We start from the raw sequence: 14,022 nt of genomic DNA, 5'->3' as shown, positions 1-14,022 counted from the left end.
CACTCGCGGTTTATATTCATGATTGAGACATGAATATAGGAGATATGATCAGTAAATTTGCAGTTGGTATGAAAATTGATGGTGTGATAAATAGTGAGGAGGAAAGCCTTAGACTACAGGATGATAGGCAAACTGGTCAGATCGGCTGAAAAAATTAACAAATGGAGTTTAATCCAGAAAAATGTCAGTTGATGCATTTTTGGAGGACTAATGAGACAAGAGAGTTCACGTTGAATGGTAGGACTGTAGGATGTACAGAAGATCAGAGGGACCTTGGTGTCCATGTCTACAGATCCTTGCAAGCAGCAGGACAGTTAGATAAGGTGGTTAAGAAAACATATTCTTTATTAGTCAACGCACTGAATCCAAGAGCAAGGAGATTATAATGGCATTATATGTAATGTTGTTTAGGTCAAATCTGGAATACCGTATGTAGTTCTGGTAACCACACTTTGGGAAGGACGTGATTGCATTACAGACAGTGTAAATGAGATTCACCAGGATGTTGCCTGGGCTGAAGCAATTCAGCTATGAAGAGAGAGTCGATAGACTGGAATTGTTTTCTTTAGAGCAAAGAAGACAGAGAGGGTCTGATTGAGGTGTACGAAGTTCTGAGGGGCATAGGCAAGGTAAATAGTGAGAAATGTTTCCCCTTTTGTAGAAGGATCAATAACCAGGAGGCATCATTTTTAGGTAACAAGTAAGAGGTTTTAAGGGGATTTGAGGACAACATTTTTCGTTCAAAGAATTGTGGGTATTTGGAATTCTCTGTCTGAAGGGACAGTGGAAGCAGGAACTTCAAGACTACAGACTAAGTGCTGCAAAATGAGATTAGAATGGATGGATGTTTGATAACCAGCATGGACACAATGGGCTGAAAGGCATCTTTCTATGCTGTAAAACTATGAATCTGGCAGAGAAAGGCAAGTACATTACATATTATGTTACAAAGCTCCAGTCCTTGCAAAGCTAAATGAGGATTTTGTTTATATTATATTATTCTGTTTCCAAATTTCACCTGATTTTTTTCTTACTGCATTTTTGATCTGTGTCCACTTTTAGCAATTGACTTTCTATAGATATCTACCAAACCCACTTATTTTCACAACCAGCTGGATTATTGTTTCACTCCATTTCCTGTAAAATCTCCATCTTATTCCCACTCTCTTACCGATTGCCATCATCATCTTGCTTTCCACAGCAGAGTTTGTAAATTTTAACCAATTTCTCTCAGAAGGGAAAAACAGTAAAACTGGTAAAATTCATCAGCATTATTTCAAATTAGAGGTATTAGAGTACAACCAGTATATTCATTTGCAAATGTTATTAGTTTTTCCTTCTGGTTCTACCCTTTAAACCACCATTTTTGACTCTATCTCCTATCTTAACATTTCCATTCTCACAAACATGGTCTTACCACCAAATATACTTTACTCAATCTTCTCTGCTTTCCAAAGAGCCGATCATTCCAATAATATCCATATTCCCTCCTTCATACTCTTGTTACCTCTTGTATCATTTCCACTTTCTCTGGAAACTTCCCACTTGTTCTTTAATAATGCCACCTAGAGCCTCAATTTTTTTGAATGCTGTAAATTGAGAGAGGGGAATGTTCAACACTACCTTGGTGTCCTTGTGTACCAGTTGCTGAAAGCATGCAGGTGCAGCAGGCAGAAAAGGCGGCAAACTGTATGTTGGCCTTCATAGCAAGAGGATTTGAGTACAGGAACAAGGATATCTTACTGCAATTATACAAAGCATTGGTGATGCCACATCTGTAATATCATTTGCAGTGATGTAATATCGTTTACAGTTTTGGTCTCCTTAGCTGAGAAAGAATGTTGTTGCTGTGGAGGGAATGCAGCAAAGCTTTACCAGATTAATTCCTGGGATGGCAGGGCTGATGTATGAAGAGAGATTTCATCAGTTAGGATTGTATTCATTGGAGTTTAGATGCTTGAGGGGGATCTCATAGAAACCTATAAAATACAAACAGTAAACAGGTTAGATACAGGAGAGATGTTCCTAAGGGTGGGGTCAGAACCAAGGGTCATAATTTATGGATAAAAGGATAGACCTGTTAGGACTGAAATTAGGAGAAATTTCTTCACCCAGAGAGTGGTGAGCCTGTAGGATTCACTACCATAGAAAGTAGTTGAAGCCAAAACATTGTGTTTTCAAGAAGAAGGTAGATATAGTTCATGAGGCTAAAGGGATCAAGGGAAATGGGGCGAGGTTGTGATTAGGGTATTAAGCTCGATATTCAGCTATGATCATAATGAATGGTAGAGTAGGCTCGAGGGGGTTGTTTGGCCTACTCCTGTTATATTCTATGTTTCCAAATGTCTCTATGCTATTTGCTGAAGAGTATTACAAACTTCTACCATAATTTGTATGTACACGTGTCTTCAAACTTCATTTCTGGAAGGTCTTGCTCAATTTTATATATTATGCTGTCTGGTCCTAGATTCCCTAGCAGCAAAGGTATCTTTTTACCCACCCTTGCTACTCCCCTTTAATATCATGAAAATCTCAAATAATCGACCCAGCATTTTAGCTTCTAATTCCAGGGAATGGAACCTTAGTTTTTGTAATCTCTCCTTATCATTTATTAAAAAGCCTGCGAGCTTCCACTTTGTCCATATAAACAAGTCCATTTTGATAACTTCATTTCAGTTTTCCAGGAAATGGGAATTTTTTTTTGGAATGTTGTAGCCTCTTTTCACAACTTGTGGACATCTCAAATTACTTTACAGCGCACTTACTATTGTGATATAAGAACATGGTATCCTTGTGAAAGCAGGAGATTATAATAAATTCTGAAATATCCAACAAATAATGAAAAGCCATGAATGTATCCACATGGTAATCATTACAATACATTGCTTGCTGGAAAGAAGCTATGTTTCAGATTTTACTGAAAGTCAGTTCTTCAGTTGTGTTTTCATTAATTAATCAAGTCTCTGAAAGCTAAGATTAAAGTTCTACTACAACGTGTCGATCATCTGGATGAAGAACGTGAAGAACTGAATACCAGATTAGCTGAGACTGAGGCTAGGACATGCAGTCTGAAAGAGCAATTGAAGACAGTTAACATGGAGAAAAATAACCTGCAGCAGCAACTCCAAAAGCAACAGGTAGGTGCCCTTAATTTGAGGAGATTTTTAACATTATTGAACGTCCTTCAGGTAATTCTAAATATTGACTTCGGAGACATTATACTGAATGAAAGTGCTGATTTACTGATAATTCCTTAACTAGTCATCAGCATTATTTTTTCCACACTCTGGACTATGTAGCAAATGTTTTCCAATTGTGGAATCATGTCCAACATTGGACATGATTTTGTGAATTTTATAAGCAGGTTCTAGTTGAGTAGGGTCAGTACCTTGCTTGTTGCAAACAGCCAAAGAGCTATGCTGTTGGATATGATCTGCTGGACTTTGCGACAAATGGCTTACATATCTAATTATAGTCAGGTTCTGTACTACCAAAGGATTATTTGGATTTGAATTGATTACTCTCTACATTGGGATGGCTTAAGATTTATGAAGATAATCTTACATACCCATAATATTGAATCCTGCAGTTCAATGCATTGTGTCACAATGCTATAGGAGAATTAAACTGAGAATATTGACAGAGTAAAGCTATACTTTCTTCTACCCATGCCAGCTTCAACAATAGCAATTACAACCTTTAACATAAAACAATATCCCATTGCACCATAAAAGCTTGATGAAAATGTTGAGTTTGATGAAGGTTTTTAGAGAATTTTAGATGGCTTTGCACCACAGATTTTTAGCAAAAACAAAAGTGTATATAAATGGAAATAGCCTTGAGATTTAGGTTTATAATTGGTTGGGAGGTAAGAGACAGACAGCAGGCATAAAGGGATTGCTCACAATAGCACATCGGTAAAAGTGATGCTCGTAAGGATCTGTACTGGAGCCTTAGCTGACTTGAATGAATAAAATGTTATACATCCAAGTTTACAGGCAACACTGGATGAGAAGTCAAGTGATGTAAGTTGGAGCAAAGGTGAATGTGAAGAATTAATTGTAAATTGGTAACTGCAGAATTATTATGGTAAAGGCTAGTTAATAGTCTTTGAAAGTACAGTTATAAAGGACTTGAGTGAGATTTGATTTTCCAAGGATGGACACAGGAAGTCAGTTGAGGAGGGGTTGGGGCTTGAATGGATAGATATGATATATTCAAAGATCACTGTGTCAATGGTCAGGAACTAGTGACTGTTGGAATGAAACAAGGTGAAAGGGTTCACAGTGAAAGATTATGCTTTTGGAGTTTAAATGGGGTTGATAGGAGAACAGTAAAATCAGGGAAGGAAGCAATGGGACCCAAGATGGATGAAATTTACCACTCACAGAAGAAAGGAGGGTATCTCAGTAAGAGCAGTGAGGTGATGGGAGCGGTATATAAAGGATTTTAAAGGAGGGATGATGTGATTTGCTACGGTGATATCCTTGAAAAATAGAAGGTATCAAAGAATTAGGAAAGAGAATAAGGTACTTTCATGATATATCAACAAAATAAATGAAAGTAGAAGTATGCTTTATGCTCAATTTAAGGTCATAAATAAAATGAGTTCATGTATTGCTGTTAGAGAGAATATGAACATGTGAATTAGGAACAGGTGGAGGCCACTTAGACCGTTAAGATCCACTATTCAATAAGATCATTACCAATTTCCACATTCCTTCCTGCTTATCAATGATAACCTTTCACTATCCAGAATTTATTTGTCTGCATGTCCACTCCTCATAATTTTTTAATTGTACTTAAGCAGGAAAATATTAAAGCCAATTTTGTTTTTCTCTTTTTCTTTATTATTACAGCAACTAAGAAAAGAGTTACAGCGAGAAAAACATGGTCTGGAAAATTCCATGACTGAAATAAAACAAAATCTGTCCCAACTCGAGAGTCAAGTTCAAGAATATAAGGAACAGCGTAGGCTTCTGGTTGCTTTTCCTGACTTAAACATGCCATCTGAAACACTGTGTGAAAGTAAGAAATTTCTATTTCTTTGACATTTTGAATCAATCTAAAATTATTCTATTTGAATTAGCAACACAAAACAACCATTTGCAGAAATAGAAGAATAATATTCATCTTGCATGGTTTAGATAATCCTTTTTGATTTACATAGGAAACGTTTTTGCAAGTCTTTGGGTTCGCCAGAATATTGGTGGCTGATAAACAATTAGGACATAAGCCATTTGTATCATAAAAGTAACATCACAACTACAAGCCAAAAGAGCAAAGGCAGCATACACATAGGAAGATACATGACTTGAAGTTGATTGTGTTCCTAAGTATAGTCAATCCTTATTGTCACTGGGCAAAGCTCTTGGCATTCCATGTTTAACAGCAATCTGCTGAGGGTTTTCATCATATGGACTGTGGCAGTCCAAGGGGGAAGTTTATCTTCAAGATAATCTAGAAAGGGGCACTGCATGCCAGGACTATGCTAATCAGGCCAAAGAACAGAATAAAACTGATAGATTTTCTTAAAATAAATTATGCATTTCCCCTTGTCTCAATCTCAAAGACATACAGGTTATGAAGTTTCAAACCCGGATCTCCTAAATTAGGTGATTTGGGCAGGTAGGATGCTACAACTTAAATGTTTCATGGCCCAGGTTCACACACCTAATCTTTACTGAGTTTACATAGATGTGGTTGAGCAAAGAATCAGACTCAATCAAACTCTAATATTAAAGAATGCAATTGGACAAGATACAGGAAAATGACTGCTACCTATAGGAGCTCTTGCCTTCAAAAGAGTAAATATCGGAAAGCAGAAGAAAAGGAAACATATAGATTCATCTGTCAATAAAATGTGGAGCGAAAAAAAGCACAGCAGGTCAAGCAGCATCAGAAGAGCAGGACAGTCAATGTTTCAGACAGGACTCTTCATCAGGACCAATAGATTCATCTTACAAGTTATCTTTGGTATAACTTTCATTTGCCCTTGAGAGTGTGTGCACTTTTTCTGAAGTGTTTTGTTTCTCACAGGTACAGGCGATGTTGTACAGGACATGGAAAAACAGTTACAAGCAAACAGCTTGCGCATCAGTATTCTGGAAGAGGAGAACTCTCGACTGAGAAGCACCCTCACAAAGTTGCAGGAAACTACCCAACAAGGAGCTTTAAAGGTGAGGTTTAGTCAAAATGAAATGGGTCAATCCTTAGAGGCTTCTCTCCCTTTCTTTGCAAAATTAAATAACATTAAGTATTACAGCTGTAAGTATTCAACAATCAGCATAACTTAATTTTAGGAAAGACTTGTGTTTTGAGGTGCTGCTGTTCACTGGCAATCTTCATTACAAGTGGAAATAATGATGTAGCAGAATATTGATAACATTTCTAATGCATGTGACATAATATGTACAACAGAAGTTAGACAGCATATAGGTTTTCTTGCTGTGAATTCACACATCTTTTCTGTTTTAGATCATTCCTCAGACAAAACTTTGGTCATCCTCAGGGCTGTCGGAAGATGGATCAAAATCTGATGGCAGTGTAGGAAGGAGTGGGCATGATACAACGTAAGAGATCAATGTCTAAACTATCCAGTTTTGTTATGGGAGGGGATGGTAGCGTTAGGGAAAGAAGGTGGATTCATCTGTATCAATTTGGACTGAGATTTAACTCTCAATATTACTTAATGAACCTCTAGCTCAAGTTGTAATACTATTAGATTTGCATATTTGTATATGAAAACTAGAAATGTAGAACAAATAATCATACCTTCACAAACAACCATGACCATTTACACAACAAAACGCACACCTATATCGTCTGGTTATGCAAACCACTTCCTTAGTTCAGTGGATTTGTGTTAATATTAACAAAGTAACAAAAACAGAAATTGCTGGAAAAGCTGAGCAGGTCTGGCAGCATCTGTGAAGACAAATCAGAGTTAATGTTTTGGTTCCGACTCGATAGAGTCCTGAAGGCTGCAGGGTCCCCAGGTGGAAAGTAAGATACTGTTCTTTCAGCTTGCGCTGAACTTTGCTGCAGCACACCTGAGACAGAAATGATAACTTGGGAACATGGTTTGTTCAAGCAGCCAACTGGAAACTCAGGGTCATTTTTACAGACAGAACGTTGGTGTTCTGCAGAAGAATTGCCCAGTGTGTTTTATCTCTCCAATAGAGAGACGACAACATTAGGAGCAGCAAATATAATAGACTAGATTGAGTGAAGTGCAGGTAAAGCATGATTTCGCCTGGATAGTGAGGAGAGAGGAAGTAAATAGGCAGATTGCATGGGAAAGTGCTGCATGGATGTGGGGAAACTCTGGGAGTGGAGGAAGAGTGGACCAGAGTGTTGCAGAGGGAATGCCCTCTGTAACAGAAGGGAAGGGGAATGTGCGTCTGGTGGTGGCATTCTGCTGGAGATGGTGGAAATGATCTACTGGCTGCCGATGCTGATTGGGTGGAAAGTGAGAACCAGGGAGACCCTATCGGTGTTATGGGAGGAAAGAGGAGGAAGAGTGAGGGCAGATCTGCAGGAAATGGGTGAGACACGACTGAGGGCCCTGTTAACCACAGCAGCAGGAAGTTCAGGAATAAGGTGGACATTTGAGATCTTCTTCTGCAGAAGATGCCATCATCTAAACAGATGGGACAGAAAAACTGGGAGAATGGAAGAGATATGACAGGAAGCAGGGCATGAGGATGCATAGTCCAGGTAACTTTGGGAGCTGTGTTTGTAATGAATATTGGTAGTCAACCCAACCAGAGAAATGGAAACACAAATGTTGAGGAAAGGACGAGTCAAAGATAAAGGTGACAATCGAGCTTGGACAGCCACCGGAGAATGGGAATGATTTAAGCTTTTTTTCTAGGAAGAAGTGGAGAGCCCTACAACCATCCTGACTGGGGATGAACATGTAAAGATATTGCACATCCATAGTGAAGATGGAGGTGGTTGTCAAGAGTATCATGCTGGAAAAGCATAGCAAGTCAGGCAGTATCCGAGAAACAGGAGAATTGACGTTTAGGGCATAAGCCCTCCATCAGGATGGTGCCTGAAAACTGCGAATTCTATAATTGGCAAAGTGTCAGAAAAATTGTAGATGCAAGTGGGAAAGGACTGGACGAGGGGAGGAAACAAGAAAGTCAAGGTAGGAAGAGAATTTCCATGGGGCATGAACTGGCAGAAAAAAGTGGGTCTGCCCAGGCAGTCCTGCTTGTAGCTTTTTGGAAGAAAGTAGAAGGGGTAAGGGACTATGAGCTTGGAGGATGGAGGTTGGGGAGATCCCCAGATGAGATGAGATTACTTGCCACCACCACGGACACAATAGTTTGATATACAGAAATCAAAGGTGGTGTCCAAGAGCTGATGCTCAACCTCTGCAATGTAGAGACTAGCATGGCAGACAAAAACAGCACCACCCTTTGCAGCAGGCTTGATTACAAAATCAGGGTTGGATCTGAGGGCATGAGTACAGTCAGTTCAGGCAGAGATAGCTTTGAATTGGTGAGGGGGGAGAGGGGCCGAGAAACTAAGGCTACTGATGTCACATTCACATTTTGCAACGAACACGTCAAAAGCTGGTAAAAGGCTTGAGGGAGACAACGGTGGCAGGTGAAGTGGTCTGTGGGAATGGGAAGAGGACGCTTGGACAAAAATGTGCACGGGAGCGAAGGCAACAAAGAATTCAATGTAATGTTGGGCCCAAAATTCATTGAGGCAGGGGCACAGAGGGATAAAACTATGGCCTATGGTATGTTCAGCATTAGACAGCAGAAAATCAGAAGGGTTAGTAAATATACAATAAGGAGGGTTATGAGCAGAGATACAATCAGAAGGAAGGGATGGGAGGAAGGTTCATTGCACAGTGTGGATCATAGGATGTGGCGAGTGGAGTGAAAATTCGCAGGTGGTGGCGTTCCCATGTATCTGCTGTCCTTGTCCTTCTGCAGTGCATTGTCTAGACCGCAGACTGCTCCTGAATGTTAGTGGTAGAGGCACTGAATGTTTGTGGGTTTGGTGCCAATCAAGTAAACTGTTTTGTCCTGGATGGTGTCAACCTTGGAGTGTTGGAGCTGCTGTCATCCAGGCAAATGAAGTATGATCCATCACAATCCACCTGTCTTCATGGACAGGCTTGGAGAGTCAAGTGGTCAGTTGAACACTGCAAGATCTGTAGCTTCAGAGTTGCTCTTTTAGCAACAGTACTTCCATGCTAGTTCTGTTGCATTTCTGGTCAATGGCAAAAATAAAGCTGAAAAATTAGCAGGTCAGACAAATAAAATTACTATGTCACATCGATAATAGGTCATGGATCTGAAACATTCACTTTCTCCTAATGGCACAGCCTCACTTGCTGAGTTTTCCCAGCTTTTTGTTCTTGATTCAGTATTGTAATGTTAGTTCTGAAACATTGAAAGTTTGAGTTTTAAAACTCAATCTGTTTCCTTAATTTAATGATTTTCTACAGTATTCCAGAAATAACCAAACTGAATCTTTTGTATGTCAACTTTACAGAGGGATGGTGAAAACTACAAGAAGCTTGAGCACAAATATGAGACCCAAGTCTAACCAGAGGCCATGGAGTGAGCCGAAGGGGACAGCCCCCTGTACTGAGCAAATAAAAGAACCTGTAACAAATAGCTTTCACTCACGAGAAACATCTGCCATTGGTGTTTATGCAAGATTGAAAAGGGCTGGGGCCTTACCGGGTATGAAAGCTATTTCTGATAGCACGAGGAAGAACTATAGAAAACTGCATTAAGATTAGGTTACATGGTTCTATACTGCAGAGGGTGTGGTCTGTGAAGCACCGCAATACTATGTTTTATTTTAACAAACTTAGCAACTTGTTAATTATTACATCCTCTGTCAAAAGTTCAGAACACAATGAATCACTTTCCAACAAAGCACTGAAATTAAGTGGGGTTGGGGAGAAATTACCCCGAATGCAGTTGATAATGTCATTGTTTCAACTGAAAATCTGAGAATCACAAAACAAAATAAAAACAGGAAATAATTCTTCCATATATTGTAATCTACTGATTGTGTTTTAAACACTTCATCCTGTGCCCCTCAACACCTAATTTTAGTGCAGTAACAAACCAGAAAGATTAAAAGGAGAAGCCACACATTTTCCCTGTACTGACATTAATTAACAAGAAGTATCTGCATAGCTCAGGAACTTGCAGTCAACATCAAGTTATCAACATCAAATTATTATGTAGTGTTCAGTATGACACTATGTAGCTTAGGAATTTTTATTAATTCTATGGATGTGGAAATAGGATAATTTTGTCAATTGGTCTATGAAAGTACTCATAAGTTATACTATAATTGACTAACAAGCTAAATTGAGCAGTTTTGCTTGAAACAGGAATCAGTTATTTGTAGTCACAATTTCTGTTAATGTCATCCAGCATCAGCATCATGTAGTACAAACAGAAGGCTCTTACTGAAAAGACAAGTAAATTAACAATTTCAAATACCTGCCCGTAACCATCCTGCAAATTTATCAGTTAAAATTCTAAAGTTTTGGTACAAGGAAAATATTTTTATAAATATATCACTTTAGTCAAACATTTCTGTCAAACCCAATTAAAATGAGAATCTATGCTTTGTAATCAAATGAAAGGTTCAACAATGTGATTTTCAATTATACTGATCTTGTTCCAATTTATAAGTATGTACTTACATCAATATGACTCAATGTTTAATCTTTGTTAATCAGTGGGAAATGGTAAATGTGGGATTTTGTTTGGTCAATTAAAATAAAAAGTAGAGTTGCATTGTTAATTAATCATGTCTGAAATAATCATCTATTTAATGTGTAAATAATATTGAATGATGTGTCATTGATCCAATATATCAATAAATAGACTCTGTGGTACAGTGTCCTTACCTGTTATCAACAAGGTGTGGGTTCAAGTCCGACTTGCTCTGGAAGTGTGTTGCAACATGCTTGAGTGAAGTTGATTATTTTTTTAAAAAAAACATTAATCAGCAATATACATCTTTAAGATATCAATTATGCTATTCATTGGAATCCAAAAAGATAACATTTCCGTGTGGTTATTCTGTCGTAACTCTGGTTTAACACTCCAGAAATTCTAGCTACAAGCTTCAGAAGTAGTGGACACCATGTTTTCAGAGACAATGCTTAATAAGTTATATGCATTGCTATTTAAAATATTACACATGACTGTTACACTATTAGCAAAATTACAGACACGAAAGTTCAGTCTAGTTCATTCACTGTAGCCAAGATTTGAGGAAGTGCACTTTGCATAATGTTGCTACAATATATGAAAAGTGATTCCAACATAGAAACAAGTAATTTGAACCAAGTTTCAGGTTAGTATTTATGCTCCGGAGGAGACCCCTCTCTCTCCCATCCATTTGATGTAACTCCATCACCATTATTTCTTCCTTTCTCCCTTATATGCTCATTTTGAATGCACTTACTCTTCTTTTAAAATGTCCACCCACACCTTTGTTGAAAAGACATTCTTGAATACATTTTTACATTCAAAACCAATATCAGAAAAAGGCAAATTCTGACCATTTCTATACTCAAATCATTGACTAGAGCTCTCAAAATGGTTCACATCTCTGTCACAATTTTCTAGATTTCAGGAATCGAACAGCAGAATGTTGAAAACAAAATGAAAATCCTCATTCATTGGCTGATGAATACATTTCCAGCAGTTACCAGTGGATTTTTTGAATAACAGATGAACAATAATATGTGGTCTACAAAAGTGAAACAAAGACAATACCTAAGGAACCAACAGTGAACACAAGAATGTTTACAGGATCAGCATCACATTCATTCCAGATGTGAGATTTCAGTCCCATATACTTTATCTCAAAGACTGCAAATCTCCATAATGATTACCGGTTTCCACTCCCATCCACCCCACCTGCTGCTCAGACTGCCTCAGCCATTTCAATATTCTCCTACTGACTGCCATTTCCACAATCTGCAGTCAATTCTAAGTCTCCATCAATCTGTACCAACTCCTGCTTACCCCTTGCTACTGACCTTGCTGATCTATGCTAGCTTTCAGTCCATTTGTGTGTGGAAGGTTTGAACTAGCTCGTCTTTTCCTGCTCATTACTTTTATGCACAATATTCTGCAAACCCACAATCTCCACATCTCAAACTTACTGACTTTAGTGTCTTGGATGAGATAACATGCACTTCATCAGCTTCAGTACTTAAGTTTCCAACATTAGAATTACCCTTTGACTGCCAACATCCCAAATTAGCCTGTTCCATTGCCAAGACGCCTTTCATTCACATGACAAGACTCATGGAGGAGTTATCAATAAACTGATGAGTTACATGTAACATGCTTTCTGCATATATTTTCATTATCTTGTTCTTACTGAGACAGAAATAAGCACGACCACTTAACCTACCTACACAAAACTGGCACTTGCTTCAAGCACGGGAAGACAGCAGAGATGTATAAATGTCTCTGCTACAAAAGTTTTTTTACAATGTATAAATAAACAAAAGAGAGATTTCACTTGTGACAGATTTAATAATTTGTCTTCCATTAATAAGATATGACTATTGTACTACACAGTAAGAGCTGGATGATGTCATGTTGAGACAAGACTCTTTTAGTATGAAAATATGTAGGAATGTATCACATGACAAAATCCAGCCTCAACGTTGCCCTACAGATATGGTGCCCATCAAGGTCCATGAGTTGAGTCAGACAGCATACAGAAGAGGGATGGAAAATGGGAGTTCACTGAAAATTACTTTGGATTTTGTATTTGCCAGAGAATTTGAACCAGTTAGGTAGTAGCCAGAATGAAACTAAATATCTAAAATTGGTGACGGAGGAAGAAAAATGTGGGGAGAAAATGTCATGCAGCATCTTTTGATGGAGCTCAGTGGAAGTTGTTGATCATTTAGGGGCAAGATGTCCTGTTTACTACTTATAATGACAGAGTAACTGTGTGAAACTAGAATGTTTTATCAAGGCAATTACAGGATTATTAACTCTGTACATATTGTTGCGAATAAAACAACACTATGTAGTACAATGAAGACAGCCACATTTTGTTCAGGCACAGGCTTTTATTTATGACTACTGGGGTATATGCTACAAATAAATATCAGTTATGCATTAAGAAGTCCATTCAACTACTTTGTTTCAGAAAGATTTTGCAATAGTTAACCACAAAAATCCCTCTTTCTCCCAGCATATTTTTCCCCCTCTCCAAATTTATAACTTATTTGTGCTTTTCAAAATGAAGTTCTTTTTTTTCAAAAACATCTTTCTAAATAGTTAAGTTTACAAAATAGCTCTCTGTAACATGCCAGTCACATTTTGTAAACTCACTATTGAAGCAAATGGTACCAAGGAAAATGGTGACTGTTTCCTGATTCACGTAAAGCCCTTGTCTACAGTCTATATAATAAATATAATTAATCATAAAGCACTGCAAAATAAATTACATACAATGTTGTAGCTAAACAGAATGAAGAATAAAATAACCATTTAAAAAAATCAAGTTCTGGCATTTGTAATGGAAGAAATTCTAATAAATAAATACACTAATACATAATGCATTTATTAGTTAGCTACTGACTAGTTACTTTGCCTCAATGTCAGAAAGGATATGTGAGCTATCTTTGAGGCGAAGTTAGCTCCATAATATTAAGCCCAGTAAGACTAGAATACTAAACAATGAAACAAACTAGGCACTGCTGTTGATTATCCAGTCAGCCTTGTTCATTAATAATGTCTGGAGGGGTAGGTCTGAGAATAAGGTCTAGGATTATTCCTACTTGACTCCACAGATAATTTTGCATGCTTGTACCCCAACAAGAAGGAAAAACCCAGCTGACAAACCTAGCAGCCTCGAACCAATGCTCTTTGCAGAAAAACAGCATGATTTTAGCTGGTTATTTAATTATTACCAACTTGCACTTCTATTCTCTGGGCTTAATTTTTCAGGGAAATGAAAAATAATTACTCTTAATTATTTAATACA

At 37.9% G+C, this 14,022-nt stretch overlaps 1 protein-coding gene across 3 annotated transcripts in view; it reads left to right on the top strand.

Moving 5' to 3' along the window:
- The window catches only part of ccdc157 (coiled-coil domain containing 157), a 43,438-nt gene extending 32,777 nt beyond the window's left edge, over window positions 1–10,661 (top strand). For 2 of the 3 annotated variants that reach the window (XM_088000004.1, XM_088000006.1), the window contains 5 exons: window positions 2,961–3,137; window positions 4,860–5,028; window positions 6,040–6,179; window positions 6,478–6,572; window positions 9,523–10,661. In XM_088000004.1, the coding sequence (XP_087856130.1) occupies window positions 2,961–3,137; window positions 4,860–5,028; window positions 6,040–6,179; window positions 6,478–6,572; window positions 9,523–9,769 (828 nt within the window). In that variant the 3' untranslated portion in view covers window positions 9,770–10,661. The remainder of the gene's footprint in view (window positions 1–2,960; window positions 3,138–4,859; window positions 5,029–6,039; window positions 6,180–6,477; window positions 6,573–9,522) is intronic. The other variant, XM_088000005.1, reaches the window with a different exon arrangement.
- The last annotated feature ends 3,361 nt before the right edge of the window (window positions 10,662–14,022 follow it).

Source organism: Chiloscyllium plagiosum, unplaced genomic scaffold (assembly GCF_037043375.1).
Source record: "Chiloscyllium plagiosum isolate Xiang-an unplaced genomic scaffold, Cpla_swu_hap1 HiC_scaffold_24, whole genome shotgun sequence".
NCBI lineage: Eukaryota > Metazoa > Chordata > Chondrichthyes > Orectolobiformes > Hemiscylliidae > Chiloscyllium > Chiloscyllium plagiosum.
This window is presented reverse-complemented; position numbering and strand designations above follow the sequence as displayed.